The 22,412-nt window shown below is 35.7% G+C and overlaps 2 protein-coding genes across 4 annotated transcripts; both read left to right on the top strand.

Moving 5' to 3' along the window:
- The first annotated feature begins 100 nt into the window (after nucleotides 1-100).
- LOC125280673 (major histocompatibility complex class I-related gene protein-like) lies at nucleotides 101-6,754 on the top strand. Its single transcript, XM_048211389.1, has 7 exons — nucleotides 101-365; nucleotides 1,479-1,739; nucleotides 2,575-2,853; nucleotides 3,040-3,330; nucleotides 4,397-4,528; nucleotides 4,689-4,733; nucleotides 4,841-6,754. The coding sequence occupies exons 1-7, from the start codon at nucleotides 317-319 to the stop codon at nucleotides 4,849-4,851; spliced, it is 1,068 nt and encodes a 355-aa protein (XP_048067346.1). The 5' UTR covers nucleotides 101-316; the 3' UTR covers nucleotides 4,852-6,754.
- A 2,554-nt stretch (nucleotides 6,755-9,308) lies between these two features.
- LOC125279980 (gastrula zinc finger protein XlCGF52.1-like) lies at nucleotides 9,309-19,825 on the top strand. 3 transcript variants are annotated; one of them, XM_048210229.1, is made up of 4 exons: nucleotides 9,309-9,716; nucleotides 9,853-9,971; nucleotides 10,753-10,881; nucleotides 18,439-19,825. In XM_048210229.1, exons 3-4 carry the CDS (start codon nucleotides 10,797-10,799, stop codon nucleotides 19,584-19,586), a joined length of 1,233 nt encoding a protein of 410 aa, XP_048066186.1. In that variant the 5' UTR covers nucleotides 9,309-9,716; nucleotides 9,853-9,971; nucleotides 10,753-10,796; the 3' UTR covers nucleotides 19,587-19,825. The 3 variants fall into 3 exon arrangements, with proteins under 3 accessions (XP_048066186.1, XP_048066184.1, XP_048066183.1); XM_048210227.1 differs by lacking the exon at nucleotides 9,853-9,971; XM_048210226.1 differs by lacking the exons at nucleotides 9,309-9,716; nucleotides 9,853-9,971 and adding an exon at nucleotides 10,048-10,201.
- The last annotated feature ends 2,587 nt before the right edge of the window (nucleotides 19,826-22,412 follow it).

Below are 22,412 nucleotides of genomic sequence, written 5' to 3' on the forward strand. Positions count from 1 at the left end.
GATTAGTACTAAGAGTTTTGAAAATGTACACCTTACTTGTGAAAATAGTACCAAAGCGAATAAAAAAAACCTGTAATAATAAGAAAAGAAAGTGAAAGTAAAAAAAGAGAGAGAAAACGAAAGAGAGTCACATGAGGAAGAAAACCTCACCTTAAATGGCAGCTAAGTTACAATAGACAATAACGCTCAAAAACATTGTAGAAGTAGGCTACACAACACCTATTTGTTGGAAGACATTTTGCATCGTGTTAAGAAGTGACACGCAAACATTTTTTTCAGAGATTATCCATAACACCTGGATTCATTAATTCAGAGAATGCTCAAGCTTGCATATCTGCTGTCATGCTTGACGGTCGTCAATGCAGGTAAGTTAAACTGATGCTTTCCTATCTACCTTATTTGGTTATCTGTGATTGTGTGAGACTTCTGATTCATTAGCCTATCAGAAGAACAACTGTGCATTAAATGGTAAAACTATTTGTGCTGCAAACAAACTAGTGTGTTTATAATTACGGCAATACATAACACCAGATACATTAGTCTAATTTTCAAATGGCCGCGCCCGATCCTAAAAATAAGGTGGATACTTTTTATTTCATAAAAAAAAAACCTACTTGCCAATGGTAACAAATGGTTTTGAGTGTTTGTGCCTATAACAGATTAGGTCAGCATTAATGTCCATGCACAGGCAGGAAGGTGTGGTTAAATGTATTTCCTTATTGTGAGGTTTACCTAGTGGTTTATAGGATGGAAATGTATGTATTTCATTGTATTTTATTATTTATAGTTTAAAAAACAGCAACAAAGATCAGATGTTTTAAACATGTCTTCTTTCAAAAGTCAAGTTTGGAGGGTGAGTAAATGTAAACAGAGTTTATGTTTGGTGACCTATACCTTTAACGTTGCAATTTGATATTTTGCCTGTGAATGTTGGACAGTATTTAGGATTTTGAATGGCTTTTCTGTGACTTATACAGAAAAGGAGAAATATTGAGTTGGGAAGTTAGGTGTGAGGAAGAGCAGCTCAGGCTTATAATAATGTGTCTGTTTGGTGAACAATTGTAAATACATGTGAAATATCTGTTCATGTTTTTTATGTTAATTGTAAAATTGCATAATGGCTGCCTGGTGCTTGACATATATATATATATATATATATATATATATATATATATATATATATATATATATTTTTTTTTTTTTTTAACAGTGTTGTAGTATCATGGTCTTCTCATAAACTCAACCTACTCCGGCCTGATCTCTGCTTCAACATTGCCTGTTAATACTGTTTATTATTCTTTCACCCTTTATCAGCATGGTTGAAAATGCTGCAACAAGCATCCAAATATTTTATGTGATGAAATATTTATCATATGTATATTTAGTTATAATGCCAGTGGAAGATACATCTGGAATGTTATAGTCATATGTTATGGGTTAATTTGACACTGTATTTTCTCATCCTTGTGTATCCACAGGTTCTCACTCACTGATGGCTTTGGCAACATATATAGTTGGACAGACACCATTTCCTGAGTTCAGTGTTGTGCTGATGTTGGATGATCTGCAAATACTGTATTATGACTCTGTCACATGGAAAGCTGTCTATCGCTCTCACAGTACTGATTCACAGTTCAATAATGAAGTGCAAAGTGATGCTGATGTTGTATTTAACGCCATGTACAATAGCATGAAAACTCGTGATTTTTATGTTAAAAAACACTTAAATCACACAGACGGTGAGAACTATAGCCTATAATATGAGCCTTAACACATAAATAATTTAATAACAAATGTAGTGTCTTTTTATTATTTTTTAGCTTTTACAGAGTTTTACAGACGCTAGGACACATTTCTCAATACTTAGGTCACTTTTGCAAAACTCTTCACACAATGAGCACAACAGAAGTCTATGTGGGCTAAACTGAGGATCAATTATCATTGCTTTGGCACAAAATGCATTCAATGACTACATCTCTCAAATTTCATGAATTCTTTTCTCAATCAGACACAACAACTGCCAAAACTCTTTGTACGTACAGGCCAATTTGCACATGCTTACATACTGTTTTCAAAACTGTTAAACTTATGTAAACTTTGCTACATTTCTACAGTAATATTGTAATGAAATATATGCTGAATCTAAAAAAAAAACAAATACTATCAAAGCAATTAGATGAAACTGAACACCTACATAAGCATTCGTTTTTCAATTTCATTATCATCCATTCAAAGAGGAAAACTTCAGAATAATTTTGTACTGTTATGTAAACAAGGTTCATGAAACAAACTGCAGTGAATTATAAACAATAGACAGTGATATTCTTGTTTTGTTAAGAAATTTTACAAAAGAAAACATTGTATAATGATACCTGATGTTAGTGTTTTTAGGTGTGTGAAGAGTTTTGAAAAAGTGGCCTAAGTATTGAGAAATGTGTCCTAACGATTGTAAAAAACTGTAATGTAAGATAATACATTACATAAAGTCCAGTATTTTTATTTTCAGTTCAATACATTTTATATTATGTCAGTGAAGACAATGTAATAAAACATACATTTTTCCTTTATTTAAAGGTGTACATGTCCATCAGAGACTTGTTGGATGTGAACTGTTGAATGATGATAAACCAGGTCCACTTCATTTCTGGGATGCCTTTGATAGACAAAATATGGAGGAGTTCACATATGACCAGGGAAAAAACGATATACAGATCAAAAAGCCATGGATGATACCGTGGGACCAAGTGAAACAGCTTCATATAAAGTTTCTATTTAAAAATGTTTATCATCCTATTTGCATTAAAGTTTTGCGAAGGTACCTGAATATGGAAAAGAACAATGTGATGAGAAAAGGTGAGAGAATCAACCTGATTAACTTCAGTATAAAGTTAGAAAAAAGCATAATCAACAATATGACCCAAACAGCTGTGCTGACAGAAAATACATGTGCTTCTGATTGTTTTATGAATCATGAGAACCATAAATAAATAACTGATGCAACAGTTTAACAACAATAAGTCTTCTCATCCTTCTCTGTAGTGAAACCCAGAGTCAGAATCCTTAAGAAGAAACTCCCAGACTCTCAAGGGCTTCAGATCAGTTGTCTGGCCACTGGTTTTTACCCCCGTCACATTAACCTGACTCTGTTCAGAGATGATCAGCCTGTGGATGATGATCAGATCACAGGAGGAGAGATTCTTCCCAACGGAGACGGAACTTACCGGATGAGGAAGAGTTTGGTGATCAGCGCAGAAGAACAACGTGAAAGACACAAATACAACTGTACAATGAAACGGCTCAATCTGGACAACAAACTGGACATTACATTTGGTAAAGAAAAACTGACAATCAAAAGAACAAACAAAACTACTGAATAACAAAGAAGACATTAGATACAAGATACTTGATTGCCATTGTATAAAAAAAAGACAATGATATTTACAGTATTTTACACTAGGACACATTTCTCAATACTTAGGTCACTTTTGCAAAACTCTTCACACAGTGAGCACAACAGAAGTCTATGTGGGCTAAACTGAGGATCAATTATCATTGCTTTGGCACAAAATGCATTCAATGACTACATCTCTCAAATTTCATGAATTCTTTTCTCAATCAGACACAACAACTGCCAAAACTCTTTGTACGTACAGGCCAATTTGCACATGCTTACATACTGTTTTCAAAACTGTTAAACTTATGTAAACTTTGCTACATTTCTACAGTAATATTGTAATGAAATATATGCTGAATCTAAAAAATCAAATACTATCAAAGCAATTAGATGAAACTGAACACCTACACAAGCATTCGTTTTTCAATTTCATTATCATCCATTCAAAGAGGAAAACTTCAGAATAATTTTGTACTGTTATGTAAACAAGGTTCATGAAACAAACTGCAGTGAATTATAAACAATAGACAGTGATATTCTTGTTTTGTTAAGAAATTTTACAAAAGAAAACATTGTATAATGATACCTGATGTTAGTGTTTTTAGGTCAGTATTTTATGACTGCCAAAGTGTGGGTGGGTGAAAACCTTTGCTCGTGTTCTGGAAGAATGAGTTGATTTGAGACATGAATGAAGTGTTTTGGTAGATTTAGTGCATTTTGAATGTGAAATTAACTGCTGTGCCAAGATGAAAGTTGGTTAGGAGAACTGTGTGTGAAGAGTTTTGAAAAAGTGGCCTAAGTATTGAGAAATGTCCTAACGATTGTAAAAAACTGTAATGTATTAAAACTCTCAGTAGAAGCAACAATACTAGATTGCAATTTTATATTAAATAACATTTTCTTTTTACTAAATTTAACCTCTGTAAATCATTTTATTATCTGTCTATAACTTACAAATTTATTTTCCTGTTGTTTATATCACTGTTATTTTTCCCACCCCAGTTTCAGATGTGGCTGAATCTGACCCAGGATCCTTCACTCTGTCTGTAGTTATCAGTGTGCTGGTGTTAATGTGTGTGGCTGTTTTCATCATAACTGCTCTCATCATATGGAGGAAGAAGAGATGTGCTGCTGGTAAATGTTCTGTACAGCCCAGTTCATTATATCTAATGCTCATTTAGAAAAAACACCAAACATCAGTTCCTTTAGAGACTTAGAGTTCACAGTATGAAGTTTTATGTTTCTGTAGTGTTCCTCTGTGTTTATTCTGGTTTAAATGTCACCTTTTTTTCAGGACGAGTCTCTGAGATGTCACAGTGTAAATACTTCCCTACTCCATGTAAGTACACTATATGAAATAATATGAATTCACCAACATGTTCATTTTAAGATTCATTTGAAAAACTTTCTAGAAAGGAAACCAAAAGGTTATTTTCTTTATTTCAGCTTCAAGATGAGGTCAAGGCAATACATCATGCAAAACTTTGTAGATGCTATTTGGGTTATGCTATGATAATAACTTCTACAATGCTGGGACAGAGATGGGTCTTGCGCATGTTGCCCACTTGAGACCCACCTAGTAAGTGCAATCCTGTATGAAATCCATGCGATTATGGAACCCACGGACTATGTAGGGCCAAGTTTTTCAGCCCATTACAGTTTTTTTCAGTTGCTAACAAGAATTGTTCAATACCGAAACCACATTTTCAAAACTCTTCACACAGTCAGCAAAACAGAAGTCAATGAAGACCAAACTGTGAACCATTTTTCATTGCTTTCAGACAAAATGCATTCAGTGACCACACTTTTCAAAATTCAGGAACTCTTTTCCCATTCGTACTCCACAACATGCAAAATACTATGTATTTTCAGCACATTTTTCTAATGCTAACACACTGCATTCAAAATGATTAAAAATACATTCAGAACAGAATGATGGCAAATTCCAAGCATTTATGCAGTAATTATTTTAAAATATTCTCAATTTTATAGCCAAAAATTAAAAAAATAATCATTACAAGCTAATTGCAATTTTAGCTGAAATTCCACCCACTCCAATGCAAGAGAGAGAGCAGACGAGAACCATCACTGTAATTTACTATAATGAACAACTACACATGTTGTTACAGTAATGTGTAGAATGTATTTTATTTATTCTTTTTTTATTATCATTGCAGCCCTGGAGTTTTTTCCCTCTTTTTTCACCTTTTGGTTATAATTTTCAAGTACTATATTCATATAAAAAAATGAAATTTTTATTAATTTCTGATTCATTCGTGTTACAAATGCTTTCAATAAAATTGTGTTACAGTATTCTATATGAAGAACTGATTTATGTGGAAAATCATTGAAACTTTAAAAAAGAAAAGTTCATCAATTATGTAATGCTTCCTGTTGTTAGTGTTTTTTAGGTCAGTGTGTTGTGAATGAAATGTGTGTTTTCTGAATTGTTGCCAGTGTTATGTTGGTCTGAGTGAGTTTTGTAGGTGAGATTAACTGTTTGGCCAACATTCATGCTGGTAATGCAGACTGTGTGAAGAGTTTTGAAAATGTGGTTTCGGTATTGAACAATGCTTGTTAGCAACTGAAAAAAACTGTAATTTCATATTCATATGTGCCCCACGTACACATGTTGGCTGGGGAACTGGATTCAATATTTTGAATGCTTCGATCCACAATCTGACTTTTGACTTGTGATGCAGCCTGAATCATAATAACACCGTGTTCGTTCACTGGCCAGAGGAGGACTGGTCCCCTGGCTGAGCCTGGCTTCTCCCAATGTTTTTCTCCATTCCTGTCACCTGAAGGAGTTTGTGTTCCTTTCCATTGTGACCTCTGACTTGCTTAGTTGGGGACAATAAATATTCAGCAATATTACTGATTTGACTGCACTGACACTATTGGATGAGAACTTGAACAAAAGTGAATCGACAATGAACTGATTTCAACTAACTGTTTGTGACTGTTCAAATGACTGTTAACTATTGTCATTTTAGAGCTACTTTACTGCAGAGTTGAATTCTGTTTTTGTTATTGAATATTTTTTCAAACAGTTGGCCTAGGGTACTTTCTGTTCTTCTGCTCCTCTTTGTCATTTTTATCATTAAATGTGTCCAGAAACAGGCAGGAAGAACTCGGGAAGTAACACTGACCTGCATAGCTGATCATACCTTTCCATTCTTTAGTTTGTGGAGGTAATGCATTTATTACATTGACAGACTTTACACATTATGAACAACAATTCAGTCAACAGAATGGAAAGGAGTAAGAAAAAAAAATCACAAAGAATAAGCAGCACACCAGAAATATGATAATATAGCGAGGATATGTCTGGGAGAATAAAGCTCAGGTTTATAATAATCTGTCTGGTAATCAAATATAAATGCTTGTGAAATATATGTCCATGTTCTTACAGTTTTTTTTAATTGCTAACATACTTTTGTCCATTCTGTAGTCACATTTTCAAAACTCTAAACACATTTAGCAGAACATCCGTCTGTTGTGACCACACCATTAACACAATTCATGTCGTTTTCACACAAAATGCAATCAATTAACACATTTCTTAAATGCTTAAATTTTCTTTTCATATAAGCTTACCTCATACCAAAATCATGGATTTTTCTCATCTTATTTGCAAATGCTTAAACACAGCAAGTCAGAAATGAAGACCTAATGTTACAATCTTTAAATATAGTATAAAACCTGTACTTTTGCAACAACAGCAGCTCAAAAGTATCGAAAAAATATATAAAACAAATACTGAAACAATTGATAAGCATTTTTAATTAGCAGATCACTGAAATATTGAGAAATAGCAGATTCCAATCTCAGTTGGAAGCATAGTCAGGGGGTTCATTTTCTTTCCATTACATGGACACACAGTAAAATAGGACTCTTTGAATCGGATTTGTTCAGTGTGGATGAAGAACAACACAGAGGAGCAGAGAGAAAATAATATCTGGGTAAGGGAGAGGAATAGATGAAGGAGGAGAGGAGAAGCTGGATCAGGACAATGGAGAAGAAGAGGAGAGGAGAGGAGGAAGAATGTGTGCTGGATTGTGCATCTCTGTTTTTTCACTTACACGTGGAACCTATGAAAGCTTATTTCTACCATGAATAGAAAATAAAAAAGGTAATTATGTCTTTTTATCTCACATTTCTGACTTTTTTAACTCAATTCCTATAGTTTATATATCACAATTCTGAGGAAAAAAGTCAGAATTGTGAGATGTAAACTCACAACTGCAAAATGAAAATAATTAAATAAAAAAAAAAAAATAGAATTGTGAGATAAAAAGTCTCAATTACCTTTTATACTTTTTTATTCTGTGGCAGAAAAAAAACTTCAACAGTAACCAAAGACCATGTATTTTGGATTTGTTGTTGATCAATGGCAGCAATTTCATGTTTTCATTTCAGTAATAGCTTCATGTAAAGCTTTTACTACAATGATTCCACTACCACTGTTCCATATATGCAGAATATGTGGTCTGCGTAGGGCACTAACTACCAAGGGGACACCATCCCACCCTCTATGAGGGCACCATCAACACCACACACCCAACCCCAGAAAGAGATTTCAACCAAAGAAGTCCTGCACTGGGGACTCATCTGACCCGTATCTGCCCTGAGCAATTCTGATACTTTCTTCTTCTTTTTTTCTACTGCACATTCTATAATGTAATGACTCATTCACTTTTAGATAGTTACTATGTTGCTAAGAATGCACACATTCAACACTCAACCAAAAATGTAGAATGGCTTACATGTGAGCTTTCTACTTTTACTCCAGTAAAAGGAAGCTGAATTTTAAAAACTATGGATTTCATATTTTCTGCAGGTAGAAGTGAAACATGACAGTAATGCATTTTTCATAATGCCATCAACTGTTAGTATTTTGACAGTCGTTGCACTATGATTGACTAATTGTTCATGTTGGACAGAAAACTAGTGCTATGTTTTGACAGAACGACTCTCTTTTGAATCAGGTTTGCTGTGTTTTGACAGAGTTAGTATGTGTTGAAAAAGGTTTTTAGCATTTTGAAATGTAGAGTTTGTGTTTATTTAACAAAATATGGTTTTGGGCAGAAAATGAACTATTTGGCTAATTGTGTGATGTATGTGTGCTGCTGTGTTAAGAGTTTAGAAAAAGTACTTTGAGTATTGCTAAACGCTTGTTAGCAACTGAAAAAAACTGTAATATTAATTCTAGAAATTGGACATTGAACGTTTGCTGACAATTAATATTAAACTTTATATATATATATAATTAAATGAATATAGATACGCATATGCAGTCATAAGTGTGGAAGAATGGAAGGATACGATCAGCTATGCCAGGTCAGTGTTTCTTTCCGAGTTCTTTCTGATTGTTTTTAGACACATGGTGGATCCAAAATGGTCAATATTCATATTCATGCATTTATTCATATTTTATGTTAATCATTTATGGCTTATGATTTATCAATATTACTTTTGATTTCATATATTCATGTACTCCTACTCTATATTAATTCTCATCATATTTTGAAGTATTTACTTTCTATTGTACCCTTTTGGTTATTATTTTTTTATATATATTTAAGAGTATGTATCCTTGCTATATTCAGTTGTTCTTCAAGTGTCCCAATGTGACAGGTCATTTTGACAAGTTTGTGGTTAGATATTGGACGTCTGCCAAGTACTGCAGAAGTGATGTTTTTGTGTTATTTCTGCTGACATGTAATAATGTAAGATTTGCAAAATTCCCTTAAGGGGGTCAAAACAACCCCTATATCTATTTTTGACATTTGACCAGTCTATGACATAATGGGTAAATCCATTTAATCTTTTCTCATTTGAACAAAACATAAGTTTGAGTGGGATGTAAATTTCCCTATGCTTATGGTATAAAATGAACTGAGTCGTTGATAGTTTAGCTTTTTCCTTTGCTTTGCTTCCCTTTGCCTTTCTGCTTCTCCTCTTCTATCTCTCATTTCATTCTGCGAATGTCTTAATTATTGTTATTTCTTTCTGTATATTCTGATCTTCATCTATTAGATACAATACTCTGGATTTTACAATACTCTAGATTTTATTATTAACTATTAATTACTTAATGAATTTGTTTGTCTCTATAATTTTTAATTAATAAATTTGTTATTCCTTATTCAAATCGAATCTCTGACATAATCATTGCTGGACTGCCTGGATCTTATTTTCTCAAGTTTTTGCATCAACACATTTTGTGGTGAAAATGACAAAGAAGAGCAGAAGAACAGAAAAGGGACCACCCGTTTGAAGAAAACAAAGTGGAACCAGAATAACCAATATCATAAAGGTTTGTGTATGTAAACACTGCACATTTTTCTCTGTGAATGGCTATTTAAATAATTTTTCACGTTTATATATATCGTCTTATAAGCATATATTTTATATTTTATATTTTTTTGATTAAAGAATTTAATTCCCTGCAGAAAAATCCAGCATTGCTGGTCAGCAGCATAAGGCATGTTTTGCATACTGGAACCAGCATGGGATGCTGTAGGTCCCTGTGGGAAGTAGGAGTGATGGTAGACCAGCAACACCAGCTCAGGTTTGCTTGAGAGCAGCATGGCTTTACTGGTCCATCAGCACTTTACCAGCTTTAACCAGCATAAACCAGCCTGTACCGACATGGAATTCATGCTGGGTTATGCTTGACTTTTTATAAATCATGGTTTATAAAAATGCAGCCTTCCGTTTATGAAGCACCATGTGAACTTTTATTTTGGTTTGGTGTTACGACGTCATAAGGCTGCGCCGCTCTCATCTGACTCGACAAAGGTTTGTGTTTCTGAACGATTATGTACTTAAGGTGTTTAAATCGATTCATATATATATATTTTACAAGTAACATAAAATAAATCATTTAAGTGGTATGTTTAGTGTTGGTCCGTGTGCGTAGTGAAATTATTATTTGAATAACCGTGGGTTTTACCATTAGCAGGAGGGTGTGTGTTGGGGGAAAAGATGGCCACGGGCTGCACTGACTTTGAGGAGTAACGTTAGTCAAACACAGTGGTCCTTTTTGACACGAAGTTCCATATTTTTTCTTGTTAATGATTTTATTTATTAAATGTAGATCCCAAAATGAAAATACTGTATTACTCACCCCCATGTCGTTCCAAATATGTATGCTTTCTTTTTTCCGTGAAACACAGGCTATATTTTCCATTTGTATTGGCATGGTCTAAAAATTGTTACACTGATACTGTTAGTTTGTCCCGTAAAGGGCTCATACATGATGAGTGTTATTTGTCTGTATGTAAAGTGTATTCATACTTGAGTAACATTGGGTTTTTCATACTTAACATGACAAAATGTCTAAAATACAGGAAAAACTCCCGGTGAAACAACAAAGATTACGTGACATATCAAGATGGAGTATATTAAAGAGGAGACTGAAGACATGACAATCTCAGAACCATTCAGAGTGAAACATGAAGAAACTAAGGAACAAACAGGTTGGTTCTTAAATGTGAACTCTGTTATTTGTTGCTTATTAAATTGTTGACATCTAAACAAATGAATGATAATTTTGAAATATGTTAGTCCTGTAAATTGGTATGATATGAAGAATCCAATCAAATGAATGGCACAATTAAAGCAGATTATCTAAAAAAAATCCAGATGTATAAGAGCTATACGTCATTTTACAAGATGTTGAACTCATGATACCAATGTAAAACTTGGGTAAAGTTGGTTTTATATTCGCACATTCGGACATCCATATTCAATAGCCTTGTTAATCACACTACATTCGACATTAAAGGTCCCGTTTTTCGTGGTTTTTTGAAGCTTTGATTGTGTTTATTGTGTACAATATAACATGTGTTCATGTTTCGCGTGTAAAAAAACACAGTATTTTTCACATAATTTACTTATCTGTATACCGCTGTTTCCACTGTCATAAAAACGGGCTGATGACTTCCTTGTTCTATGAAGTCCTTCCTTCAGAAATACGTAACGAGTTCTGATTGTGCCAGCGGTTCCTGTGTTGTGATTCGACAGCAGAACCTTGCCCGGAAAGGTCACGCCTCTTACCATAACGTGGAGATGCGTGCGCTCAGTGTTATTGTAAACATGTCTTTCATTTTACCCTATCAATTTGAGCCAGAATCAGACCCGGTGATTGGACTAAGGGATGAAAATAACAGCGTTTCGACGACATGGCAACAAACACACTCTACAAACGCAACTCTTGTGTATTCCTGTGGGCGGAGGTTAGTCAAAAAAACGTTTTAGTGATGTCATTAAAGAAGGAAGTTGAGGGGATGTAGTCCAAACTGGCCGTTCGATGTAGGCGACTTCTGTTAAATAAAATATCTCGCTTGGCATTGAACTTTGAGCTTTAAAATTTTACAGATTTTATTTATACTTTAACAACAACATTACACACTAACTAAAGTTTGAAACATGGGATCACGAAGAACGGGACCTTTAAGTGGACATTCACAAGTAAATATGCCATTAAAACAATATTTGCCTATTTTGATCGACTGAAAAATGTTGTAAGTTGACAATCGTTGGTTGTCAATATCATGTCGCTGCTTAAAATTCATTGCACATTTATTGGAAAGTCTGAATTTATCAGAAGTCCGAATGTGCGAATATAAAACCAACTTTACCCAAGTCAATGTAAGTAGTCTGCATCAATGCTAGTAAAATTTTACAGTTCTCAGTAGCAGTTTGTGTATAGCATAAAGAACTATTAGCCTAAACTTTTTAGTGATTCAACAATACTATTTAATTTAAAAAACACTGAGACTATACTAGAGCTTAGTGGTTTAGCATTTAAATAAGAATTAAAGTATTTTAATATAGCAATGGCAATCATGCACAAAATTATTATGAATTTATTTTGAATCATTTTGTAACCCACTGGACTCCATGGAAGTTCAATGAGCCTTTGTGGGCTGTGGCTCTTCGGCTGAGAAAACAACCATGGAACACAGTTTGGTTGTGTCCCTTAAGCCAAGTTCAGACTGCACGATTTTCAAAGTAGTCGGGTCACTGTTCTTTTCACACTGCATGACTATCTTGGCCAGCATTCAGTCGCTGCTGTGTTCAAACTGTAGAAAAAGACAGCATGAGGAAGGAGAGACAGAGGAAGCAGGGACGGAAGAACAACAAGGAGGGACAGTAGAATTGCAGACAGACGAAGCAGGGACAGAACAACAAGGAGGGACAGTAGAATTGCAGACAGACAAAGCAGGGACAGAACAACAAGGAGGGACAGGTGGCAACACAGAGGGAGAGGATGTTGACATGATAATGACATATACAAAGCCAAATCAACCTGACCCTAAAGTTTTGCATAAACAAGTGATGAAAGACCGGACACTGACATTCCAAAAATCATGGTATGAGAAGTATCCTTGGCTGCATGTTAGTATGGGTACAGATAGTGTTCTGTGTTTTCATTGCTCTAAGTACTTCAAGAAAGGGAAACCAGCACAAGCCAAGAGTATAGACCCAGCTTTTGTCAGTACTGGATTTAAAAACTGGAAAAAAGCTCTTGAAAAATTTTCCATGCATGAGAAATCAGAGGGTCACAACATTGCTGTTACAACTGCTGCCTATGAAAACAGGCCAGTTACTACACAGTTGAGCAGTGGAGTCAGTACACAGCAGGCAGAAAACAGAGCTAGCCTGTTAAAAATAATAGGGGGTGAGATGTTTCTGGCGAGGCAGGGATTGGCCTTTAGGGGGCATGAACATCATCAAGGTAACCTTGACCAGCTTTTAAAATACAAAGCTGAAGATGATCAACCTTTCTCTAGGTGGTTATCTGCAAAGAGGGGGGTGCACACATCTTGGGATTGTCAAAATGAGCGTATAAATTTGATGAGTTCATCGATTATCAGGACAATTGCAGATGAGATCCGGTCCCTTCCAGTGTTGCAGTATTCGATAATTATGGATGGGACAAGAGGATATCTCTGGTGTTGAGCAGGAGGCGCTGTGCCTACGTTATGTTGACACTGATTTGCTGGTGCACGAAGACTTTATAGGGTTGTATGAAACAACTTCTACAACAGGTGAAAACCTTGCCAGAATCATTTTGGACGTTCTGTTGAGACTGAATTTGCCAATATCTGGCCTCAGAGGTCAAGCATATGATGGGGCTTCAAATATGTCTGGAAAGTACTCAGGTGCCCAGGCTGTTATTCAGCAAGCACAGCCACTAGCTCCATATATACATTGTGGAGCACACTGTGTTAATTTAATTACACAACAAGCTTGCTCAGCCTCCAGTGTTGTGCGAAATGCACTTGACTGGATACATGAACTTGGCACATTTTTTGGGCAGTCTGGTAAGCTGAAAGACAAGTTTAAAGCCATTGTTGCAGCTGAAGGGGAAGGGCCAGCCCTGTCCATCAGGCCTTTATGTCCCACTAGGTGGACTGTACGCTCACCTGCTATCCGTGCTGTTCTCATGCCAGATATGGGATGGTACTAAATGCACTGGATGAGATGGCTGCAAGTAATTCTGGATCTGCAAGCCGGGCAGAGGGCTTACGTGTTCGACTGCAACAGGGTAATGTTGTACTGGGACTTCTCCTTGCTTTAGATGTGATCAGTGAACTAGAGGTTCTAAATGCATCTCTCCAGAAAAACACTCAGACAGTGGAGGGCATGCTCTCTGCAGTTTCTCTGGTCCAAGAAAGTTTGAAATCCAAAAGAAACACTGAACACTTTGACGCAGTCTTTAAGGATGCAGAAGACATGTGTGGCAATCTGTCTCTAGAGACCATTATTCCACCACGCACACATAGGCCCCCTAAGAGATATTCTGGGCAGGCTCCTGCATACACACCTGGATCAGCTGTGGATTTTTACAGAGTAGAGTTCTACCGTGTCCTTGACACAGTAGATGCACAAACTACTGAAAAGTTTATGCAACCAGGCATTCAAACTTTAAAAGAACTGGAAAACTCACTCCTGACTCCCATTACAAATAACGCAGCAGTTTGTAAATATCCTGAACTGAACGAGGAAAACTTGAAAGTCCAATTAGCCATGTTTAAAAACAAGTACAAGGTCAGCACAACTGCAGATGCTGTGCATGTTTTGAGAGAAATGCCCCTGAAGTCAGGGGCCTATTTGATCAGGTAGAGACATTAGTAAGATTGTTGATGGTGGTGCCCATATCATCTGCTGAGGCAGAGCGCAGTTTTAGTGGGTTACGCAGGTTGAAAACTTGGTTGCGATCAACCATGACACAAAAAAGACTCAATGGCATTGCTGTGTGCCATATTCACCAAGAGAGACTTGACAGACTGGACAGACAAGAAATTGCCCAGCAGTATGTTCAGGGTAATGAAAGGAGGAGAGATGTTTTTGGGTCCTTCATTAAGTAAATTTGTTTGGCTGCACTAGACGGAATTTCTCATACTCCGTATACATACTTATTTTTATTTATGTAAATATGTTGTTGTTGTTATTTTATTATTATTATTATTATTTTGCACATAGGTTCTTTGCTTTTTTTGTTCATAATGATAGCCTTTCTATGCTGAGATAAGCAAATGTTTAAATAAAACATACTTTGCAAAAGACAAATTAAGTTTTGGTGGGTGATTGGCATACTAGTAAATAACAGTCTGATCATGCATTGCTAGTGGTGATCAGGTAGGCCTTTGTTTACCTTTGTTCATTGTTGTTTATCCGTGATTCCAAATAAGAATCCCCCAATGGCTTTTAAGTGCAAAGCATTAGCCCAAATTTTGCAAAGTAACTACTTGAGCACAAGTTCAAGCCCAAATTACGCCAAATAACTAATTGAGTTTAAATCATTTGCTGACAGCTTGGTCCCCCCCAGTTACAAATTCCTAACTGGTCAGAGCAACTGCCCCTCAAAATTCCTGTGCACGTCCCTGGTGTTGACTGTTGTAACTGAACGTGACACGCAGTCTGAATGCTGAATGGAGAATGACTGACAGCCGCAGCGGAGGGAGGCATTTACGTGAACTTTAATTTAACAACTAAAATATTTATCTGTACCTCAAATTAAACTATGGAATGGCTTCAGAACACTTGGAATATAGTGCACAGAAACTTTATGGTGCTTTTTAATGTGTTTGTGCCTTTTGTAGAGCTTAACAATAACACAGAATAGTAGGCTACACGCACAGTATCGGATTTTGGATCGGTCCCGTCCGGCCGATACCCGATCCGGCAAAAATGGCAGTATCGGAGCCGATACCGATCTGAATATCGGATCGGTGCATCCCTAATTCACACTGTGTGATTGTCACTCTCGTGAACAAGCACCGATTTGCCTGTGATTTCGGGCATTTGTCGGCGATTTCTCAACCTGTGGGCGAGCCAAAATCAGGGCTAAAATCGTGCAGTCTGAACTCGGTAAATTTCTTGTTTTAAAGTTTGTATTACCTAGCTAAGTTGAGTCTGGAATGTTTGATAAGGGAATCAAGCAAAATGTGTGTTGTTGGATGAACTTGAGGGCCAGGGTTGGGAATTTCCTTTAATATGATAAGTACCGAATTAACCTTTATACAAATACAGTCATATGAAAAAGAATGTACACCCTTTAGAATTGTATGGTTTTTATGCATCAGAACATTATAAAAATCATCTGGTCTTTAGCAGGTCTTAAAACTAGGTAAATACAACTTTAGATGAACAACAACATTATTTATTTAACAAAAATAAAGCCAAGATGGAAAACCCATGGGTGACAAGTACACCCTATGATTCAGTTGCTTATAGATCTACTTTTAGCAGCAATAATTTAAAGTAGTTATAATTATTGAGGTTTGTGGGCATTTGACTATGCAAAGCTCTCGACACATCTTTTCAGTCGGGATTGACTGGGCCATTGCAACACATTTATTCTTTTCTTTTTCAGCCATTCTGGTGTAGATTTGCTGGTGATCTTCAGATCATTGTCCAGTTGCATTACCCAATTTTGGCCAAGCTTTAGCTGTCGGCCGGGTGACCTCACATTTGACTCTAGAATACTTTGGTATTCAGAGGAGTTCATGGTCGACTCAATGACTGCAAGCCTCCCAGGGCCTGTGGATGCAAAACAAGCCCAAAATCATCACCCCTCCATCAGCGTGATGGACAGTTGAAAGGATGTGTTTGTGCTGATTTGCTGTTTAGTTTTTGCCTAACTTGGCGCTGTGCATTATGGCCATACATCTCCACTTTGGTCTTGCCTGTCCAAAGGAAGTCTGTGTGGTTTGTTCAGATGCAACTTTGCAAACCTAAGCTGTGCTTCTTCTCTCTTTTTAGAGAGAAGAAGCTTTCTCCTGGTAACCATTCCAAACATGCCATAGTTGTCCCATCTTTTTCTAATTGTACTGTCATGAACTTTAACATGTTAACTGAGGCCTGTAGAGTCTGAGTTGTAGCTTCTGTTTCTCTGAGCATTGCACGGTCTGATCTTGGGGTGAAATTGCTGGGACGTCCACTCCTGGGAAAATTGGCAACTGTCTTGAATGTTTCCACTAGTGAATAATCTTTCTCACTGTAGAATGATGGACTTCAAATTGTTGGGAAATGGCCGTATAACCCTCCCAGACTGATGGCAGCAACAATTGCTTCTCTAAGATCATTGCTGATGTCTTTCCTCCATGGTATTGTTAACACACTCCTGAAGGCTCAAGATGAGCAAACTGCCAAAACTTCTGTTTTGTAGAGGGGATCACACTTGCTGATGATTAATTAATCAAAGACATCTGATTAGCAGCGCCTGACTGCTACTTACCCTCTTAATTCCAATGGAAGCAGTAATGGTGTACATAGTTTGTCACACATGGCTTTTTAATTACATTTAATTTTTGCCTAGTTTTTGTTAAATCAATAATGACACACTGTTGTTGTTCATCTGAGGTTGTATTTACCTAATTTTAAGACCTGCCAAGAACCAGATTAATTTTTCATTATTTCCTGATATATAGCGTTGGGGATAAACAGTTTAGGACCCTTGAAACCAGATATGTTGAATAAAGACCCGGAGTCAAAGTTTAAAAAAAAAATTAATAAATTGAAGAAAAATTTAATGAAGAATAGTTTGCAGTTTCATCAGCAGAAGCCAACTTCAAGTCTCACAAGGAGTTCCTAAGGCCGCCCTGCATACATACACATTTCCACACCAATTATACTCTAACAGAGTCTACTAACTACGTCATTACCAAGGTAAAAAGGATTCTGATTGGTTAAGAGAAGATAGACAAGATTAGAATTTTTCCACACATGGTCAGATAGTAAGAAGCGTATCTCCAGGCATCAGGAATCTGACGAGGGACCCCTAGATTTAGGGACTGGATGTCCCTTTAGGGTCGTGAGGTGGCGTCTCTCTGTCTCCAGCTTGAACTGCCAATTGTCCGGACCTGCACAGATTATTAGCACACATACACAGATTCACAGCTTCACAGCTTCTCCAAGGTTGAAGTCAACCCAGGCTCCAACTGTAAACAGGAAAGTTTTCTTCAAAACATAAGATAACATGTTCTAGTTCTGTAGAGAATTACGTATAATATTCATCTTTATTCTTTAGAGAAGTACATAGAGACAGGATAACACTGTGAAATGAGAAAAAGTCACGTAGTCCAGCTACTAGGGTGACCTTTGTGACCTAGCTGTCCAGGGTGTTAGAGAAACATGGATCTATGGCTGGACATATGGTGAGAGTGTCTCCAAATGGACAGACAAAGACACAGATATCAGCAGAACTTCTGAAAAGAACATTTCAACAGCCACATAATCATTCTATGGATGTATATGAAACAAATCACTCAAATCAGTTAATAATAAAAGAGGTTACATATTGATTATTGATTATCACTCTTATTATAATCACTCATGTCAATCATTCAAAAAAGGATATATGTATATATAGTGAAGAGGCAAGGGAATTTTGATTATCTCCCTTCAATAGGCAGCAGAATTCAATAGGCTGTCCTTTCTTTCTCACATGACTGTGGCTGTTTGATGTCTTTTGCTCTTTATTAAATTGGTGTTAACTTGTTTTTTTTGTTTTCACCTTTCAGACCTGATGCTGCTTAAAGAGGAGAGTCCAGATCTGAATGAAATGGAGGAGGAAGATCAGTATGAGAAACATGATTTCATAAATGAAGATAGTCTTTGCTCACAGACTGAGAAGTCTTCCGCACAAAAAAGAGGCGAGGAGGCAGGATCTAAAAGATCTTTTACTTGCCATCAGTGTGGAAACTTTTTCACTACAGCAGGAAACCTTAAAATCCACATGAGAGTTCATACTGGAGAGAAGCCTTTCACATGTGATCAGTGTGGAAAGAGTTACACACGAAGCAATACCTTAAAGGATCATATGATGGTTCACACTGGAGAAAGACCTTTCGAATGTGATCAGTGTGGAAAAAGTTACACGCGAAGCAAGACCTTAATGATTCACATGAGGATTCACACTGGAGAAAGGCCTTACACATGCAATCAGTGTGGAAAGTGTTTCATACGTAAAGACAACCTTAAATTACACATGAAAATTCACACAAGAGAGAACCATTTTATATGCCATCAGTGTGGAAAGAGTTTCAAAGACATAGAACACCTTAACAAGCATGTGATAATTCACTCCGAAGAGAAGCCTTTCAAATGTCACCAATGTGGAAAGAGGTTCAAAATAAGTAAAAATATTAAGGCGCACATGAGAAGTCACAGTGAGGAGAAGCCTTTCAAGTGCCATCAGTGTGGAAAGGGATTTGTAATAAATAAGGACCTCATAAGACACATGAGAAGTCACACTGAGGAGAGACCTTTCAAGTGCCATCAATGTGGAAAGGGTTTAAAACATGAAGAATCGCTTGCTTACCACATGAAGATTCACACTGGAGAGAAGCCTTTCAGCTGCACTCAGTGTGGAAAGTGTTTCATACATAGAGGACAGCTTACTGTTCACATGAGAGTTCACTCAAGAGGGAACAATTGGAAATGTAAATTTTGTGGAGAGTGTTTTACAGAAAAGAAACTCCTTCAGATACATAGAAGTACTCACAGCCACAAAGAAAAGCCTTTCCCCTGTCCTCAGTGTGGAAAGCGTTACACATTTAAAGGACGCCTTAAGAATCACATCAGATCTCACAAAAGGGAGAAGGCATTCACCTTATTTCACCATGTGGAAAGTGGTTCATACATAAAGGACACCTTAATTGTCACATGAGACTTTATAAAAGAGAGAATGATTTAAAAATGTCAACCATGCAAAGAGTTTTACATACAAAAACAAAACAAACAAAAACACTTAAAAGGCATGTAAATATTAACAGAGGAAAGAAACTTTTATTTTTCAGATTTTTCATCTTCTTTTGTGTTCAACAGAAGAAAGAAAGAAACCCATACTGGTTTGGAACAACATGAGGGTGAGTAAATAATGACAGAATTTTTAAAGGGTTATTTCACCCCAAAATGAAAATTACTCACTCTTATGTCATTCCAAATCCAAACCCATAAGTCTTTAATTAATATTTGAAACACAAAGATATTTTGACTGAAATCTGAGACTGTCAAATTTTATTAAAATATCTTAATTTCTGTAAGAAAAAACCCTGTATGTATGCACTTTTCTTTGACATATCTATTTGTATTTTATTTGTATGCATAATTTATGCATGTACCAGGTTGATGTAAAACATCATACAAATTATTTTTGACAAAATTAAACATTAAATGGAAGGGTCACCCTGTTAGGGATAAATTAACTCCATTTTAAAATACTTATGATTCTAATTTATGGGCATCGTGTACATTATGTAGACAACTCATACCCCTTTGTCCCTTTCAAAGCATAATAGATTATCAGAATAATATATGTATATATATATATATATATATATATACCTGAGACACCTTCATCTGATGGATTTCTGAAGGCAGCATAGATGTATCCTTCGCTGCCTTTAATATCCCACAATCCTGCACATTCCATTCCCTGACTGTTAACTAAAAAAATAAAGATGGCATCTAAAATTTGAGGTTGGTGTGTCAGTTTGTGTATAAAGTGTACATTTTGACCAACTTTCCCCACTTTTGATGACATTTCTAGCGAGAAGTTAGTATTGTAGTAATTAAACATTCAATTTGTTGTTACCAAAGTGCTCTCTGTTTTGTTATCTGTCATTAAATCGTTACGCTGCCTCAGAAATCAGTTTTGTACCTTCGTGCGCTGCTTGCCAAGTCATTGCCTGATAGGGCAGTGAGGCAACAAGTCAGCTGGTTTTCGGATGCAGCAGTATTACATTAAAAGGTCATATATTTTATAAATGTGCTATATTGCAACTTCATCACAAATGTGTAATTACAAACATATTTAAAAGCATACAAGTTTCAATAAAAATGAAGTTAAAGTGTATTTTAGTTTATCATAAATTATTGTCTGTATATTTGAACTATATTTCAGTGACGATAGAAGAAATTATATTAAAGGTCTTCTTAATTGGGTTGAAAAAAAGCACTCTAAAGTTAAGTTAATTGCATTTAACATAAATGTTAGCCTATAATACATTTTCGTCTCATTGTAATGAGCATGCAGTGTCCAAAAACATTACATTCAGTTCACACTCAAGTATATTCTTTAAATTATATTATTTTTAATAAGAATGACACTTTTTAAAAGTGTACTCTTTTTCAAAACACAATTTGGAGAAACCGTGTCAAGCTATGAGCTTCTTAAGATATCAAGTAGCCTGGTTAAATAACTACAGTTAAATTCCTCTTTTCAAAAAAAAAAAGAAAGAAATTCAGTCAGCTACATTACATGTTAGATAACTACACTGAAAAAACGTAAGGAGGCAATATATTTTTAAAAATTGTATGTGCGCCCAAAGTCTTGATTTGGACCTGATGGGACTTCTGTGCTGGGAATCTTTAGGCTCCACAGTTCAGATTTATTTGTCATCTTGTTGGCTCAGTTTGATTCTTATTCATCTAGTTATCACTGTGAGATTTCCAGCCTGAGTCATCAGAGCTGCCCAATATTATCTGCCTGCAAAACCAGAGGCTGCACTTTTAGGACCTTTGTTTTTGTGACAGCGCCATCTAGTTTAAATATTTAAACAAGGTTAACAATCGGTAGGTTTAGGGATAGGGGTTGGTTAGGACAATATATCAATTAAATTTAATCAGTAGCATTACCAACAGGTAGGTTTAGAGCTAGGGTTGGTTAGGATAATATATAAATTAAACTTTTAATCAGTTAAACAACTAAATCATTGCTAGGGTTCTAGCAATGCGGTTCTGAAAATAAAGCATGCTTTAGAAACATCAGCTTTTGCTTATTTTATATAATTTTATACAAATTTGATATAAATATCACATCAAAATGGTCTTAAAATGTTGACTGGGTTAGATTTTGAAATTCTTAAAAATGCCATTAAAGAATAAAGAATGAAATCTCTGTAGAAGAATGTCCTTGGACTATTTTGTGTGTTTGAGGCTATTATTCATTTTATATATATATATATATACACACATTTATTTATTTTTTCAGTGTGCTGACTTGTTACTTTTCTTTTATAGTCCTACCAAAATAACCAAACCTCTGTGTATATGGACTAATCTGGACAATCCGGATAAAGTGCTGTACATTTGAAATAAACAAGACTTGGAAATTCTGTCATATGCTGAAACAATAGTTAAAAATAAATACTTTGTCTCAGGTTACTTCAGACATGGCACAGATAAGAAAACATTATCACTTAGCACTCAACATTGTGATTAAAAAAGCATGTTTTTTTAGCATAAAGATCAGACCACTCCTGTATCACAGCAAGAAAATTATTGATGAGTTTCTGTAACATTAAGTGCCCTCAGTTGTCATCAGAGTATAAAGGGTTTCTGCACCAGCTCACTCTTACAATAGTACTTATATTTTCAGCACATTGGTTGACAATTAAAAAAAAAAATAAATAAATATATATATATATATATATATATATATATATATATATATATATATATATTTGTCAACCAATGTGCTGAAAATATAAGA

The sequence above is a fragment of the Megalobrama amblycephala genome, linkage group LG12 (genome assembly GCF_018812025.1).
Source record: "Megalobrama amblycephala isolate DHTTF-2021 linkage group LG12, ASM1881202v1, whole genome shotgun sequence".
In the NCBI taxonomy this organism is placed as follows: domain Eukaryota; kingdom Metazoa; phylum Chordata; class Actinopteri; order Cypriniformes; family Xenocyprididae; genus Megalobrama; species Megalobrama amblycephala.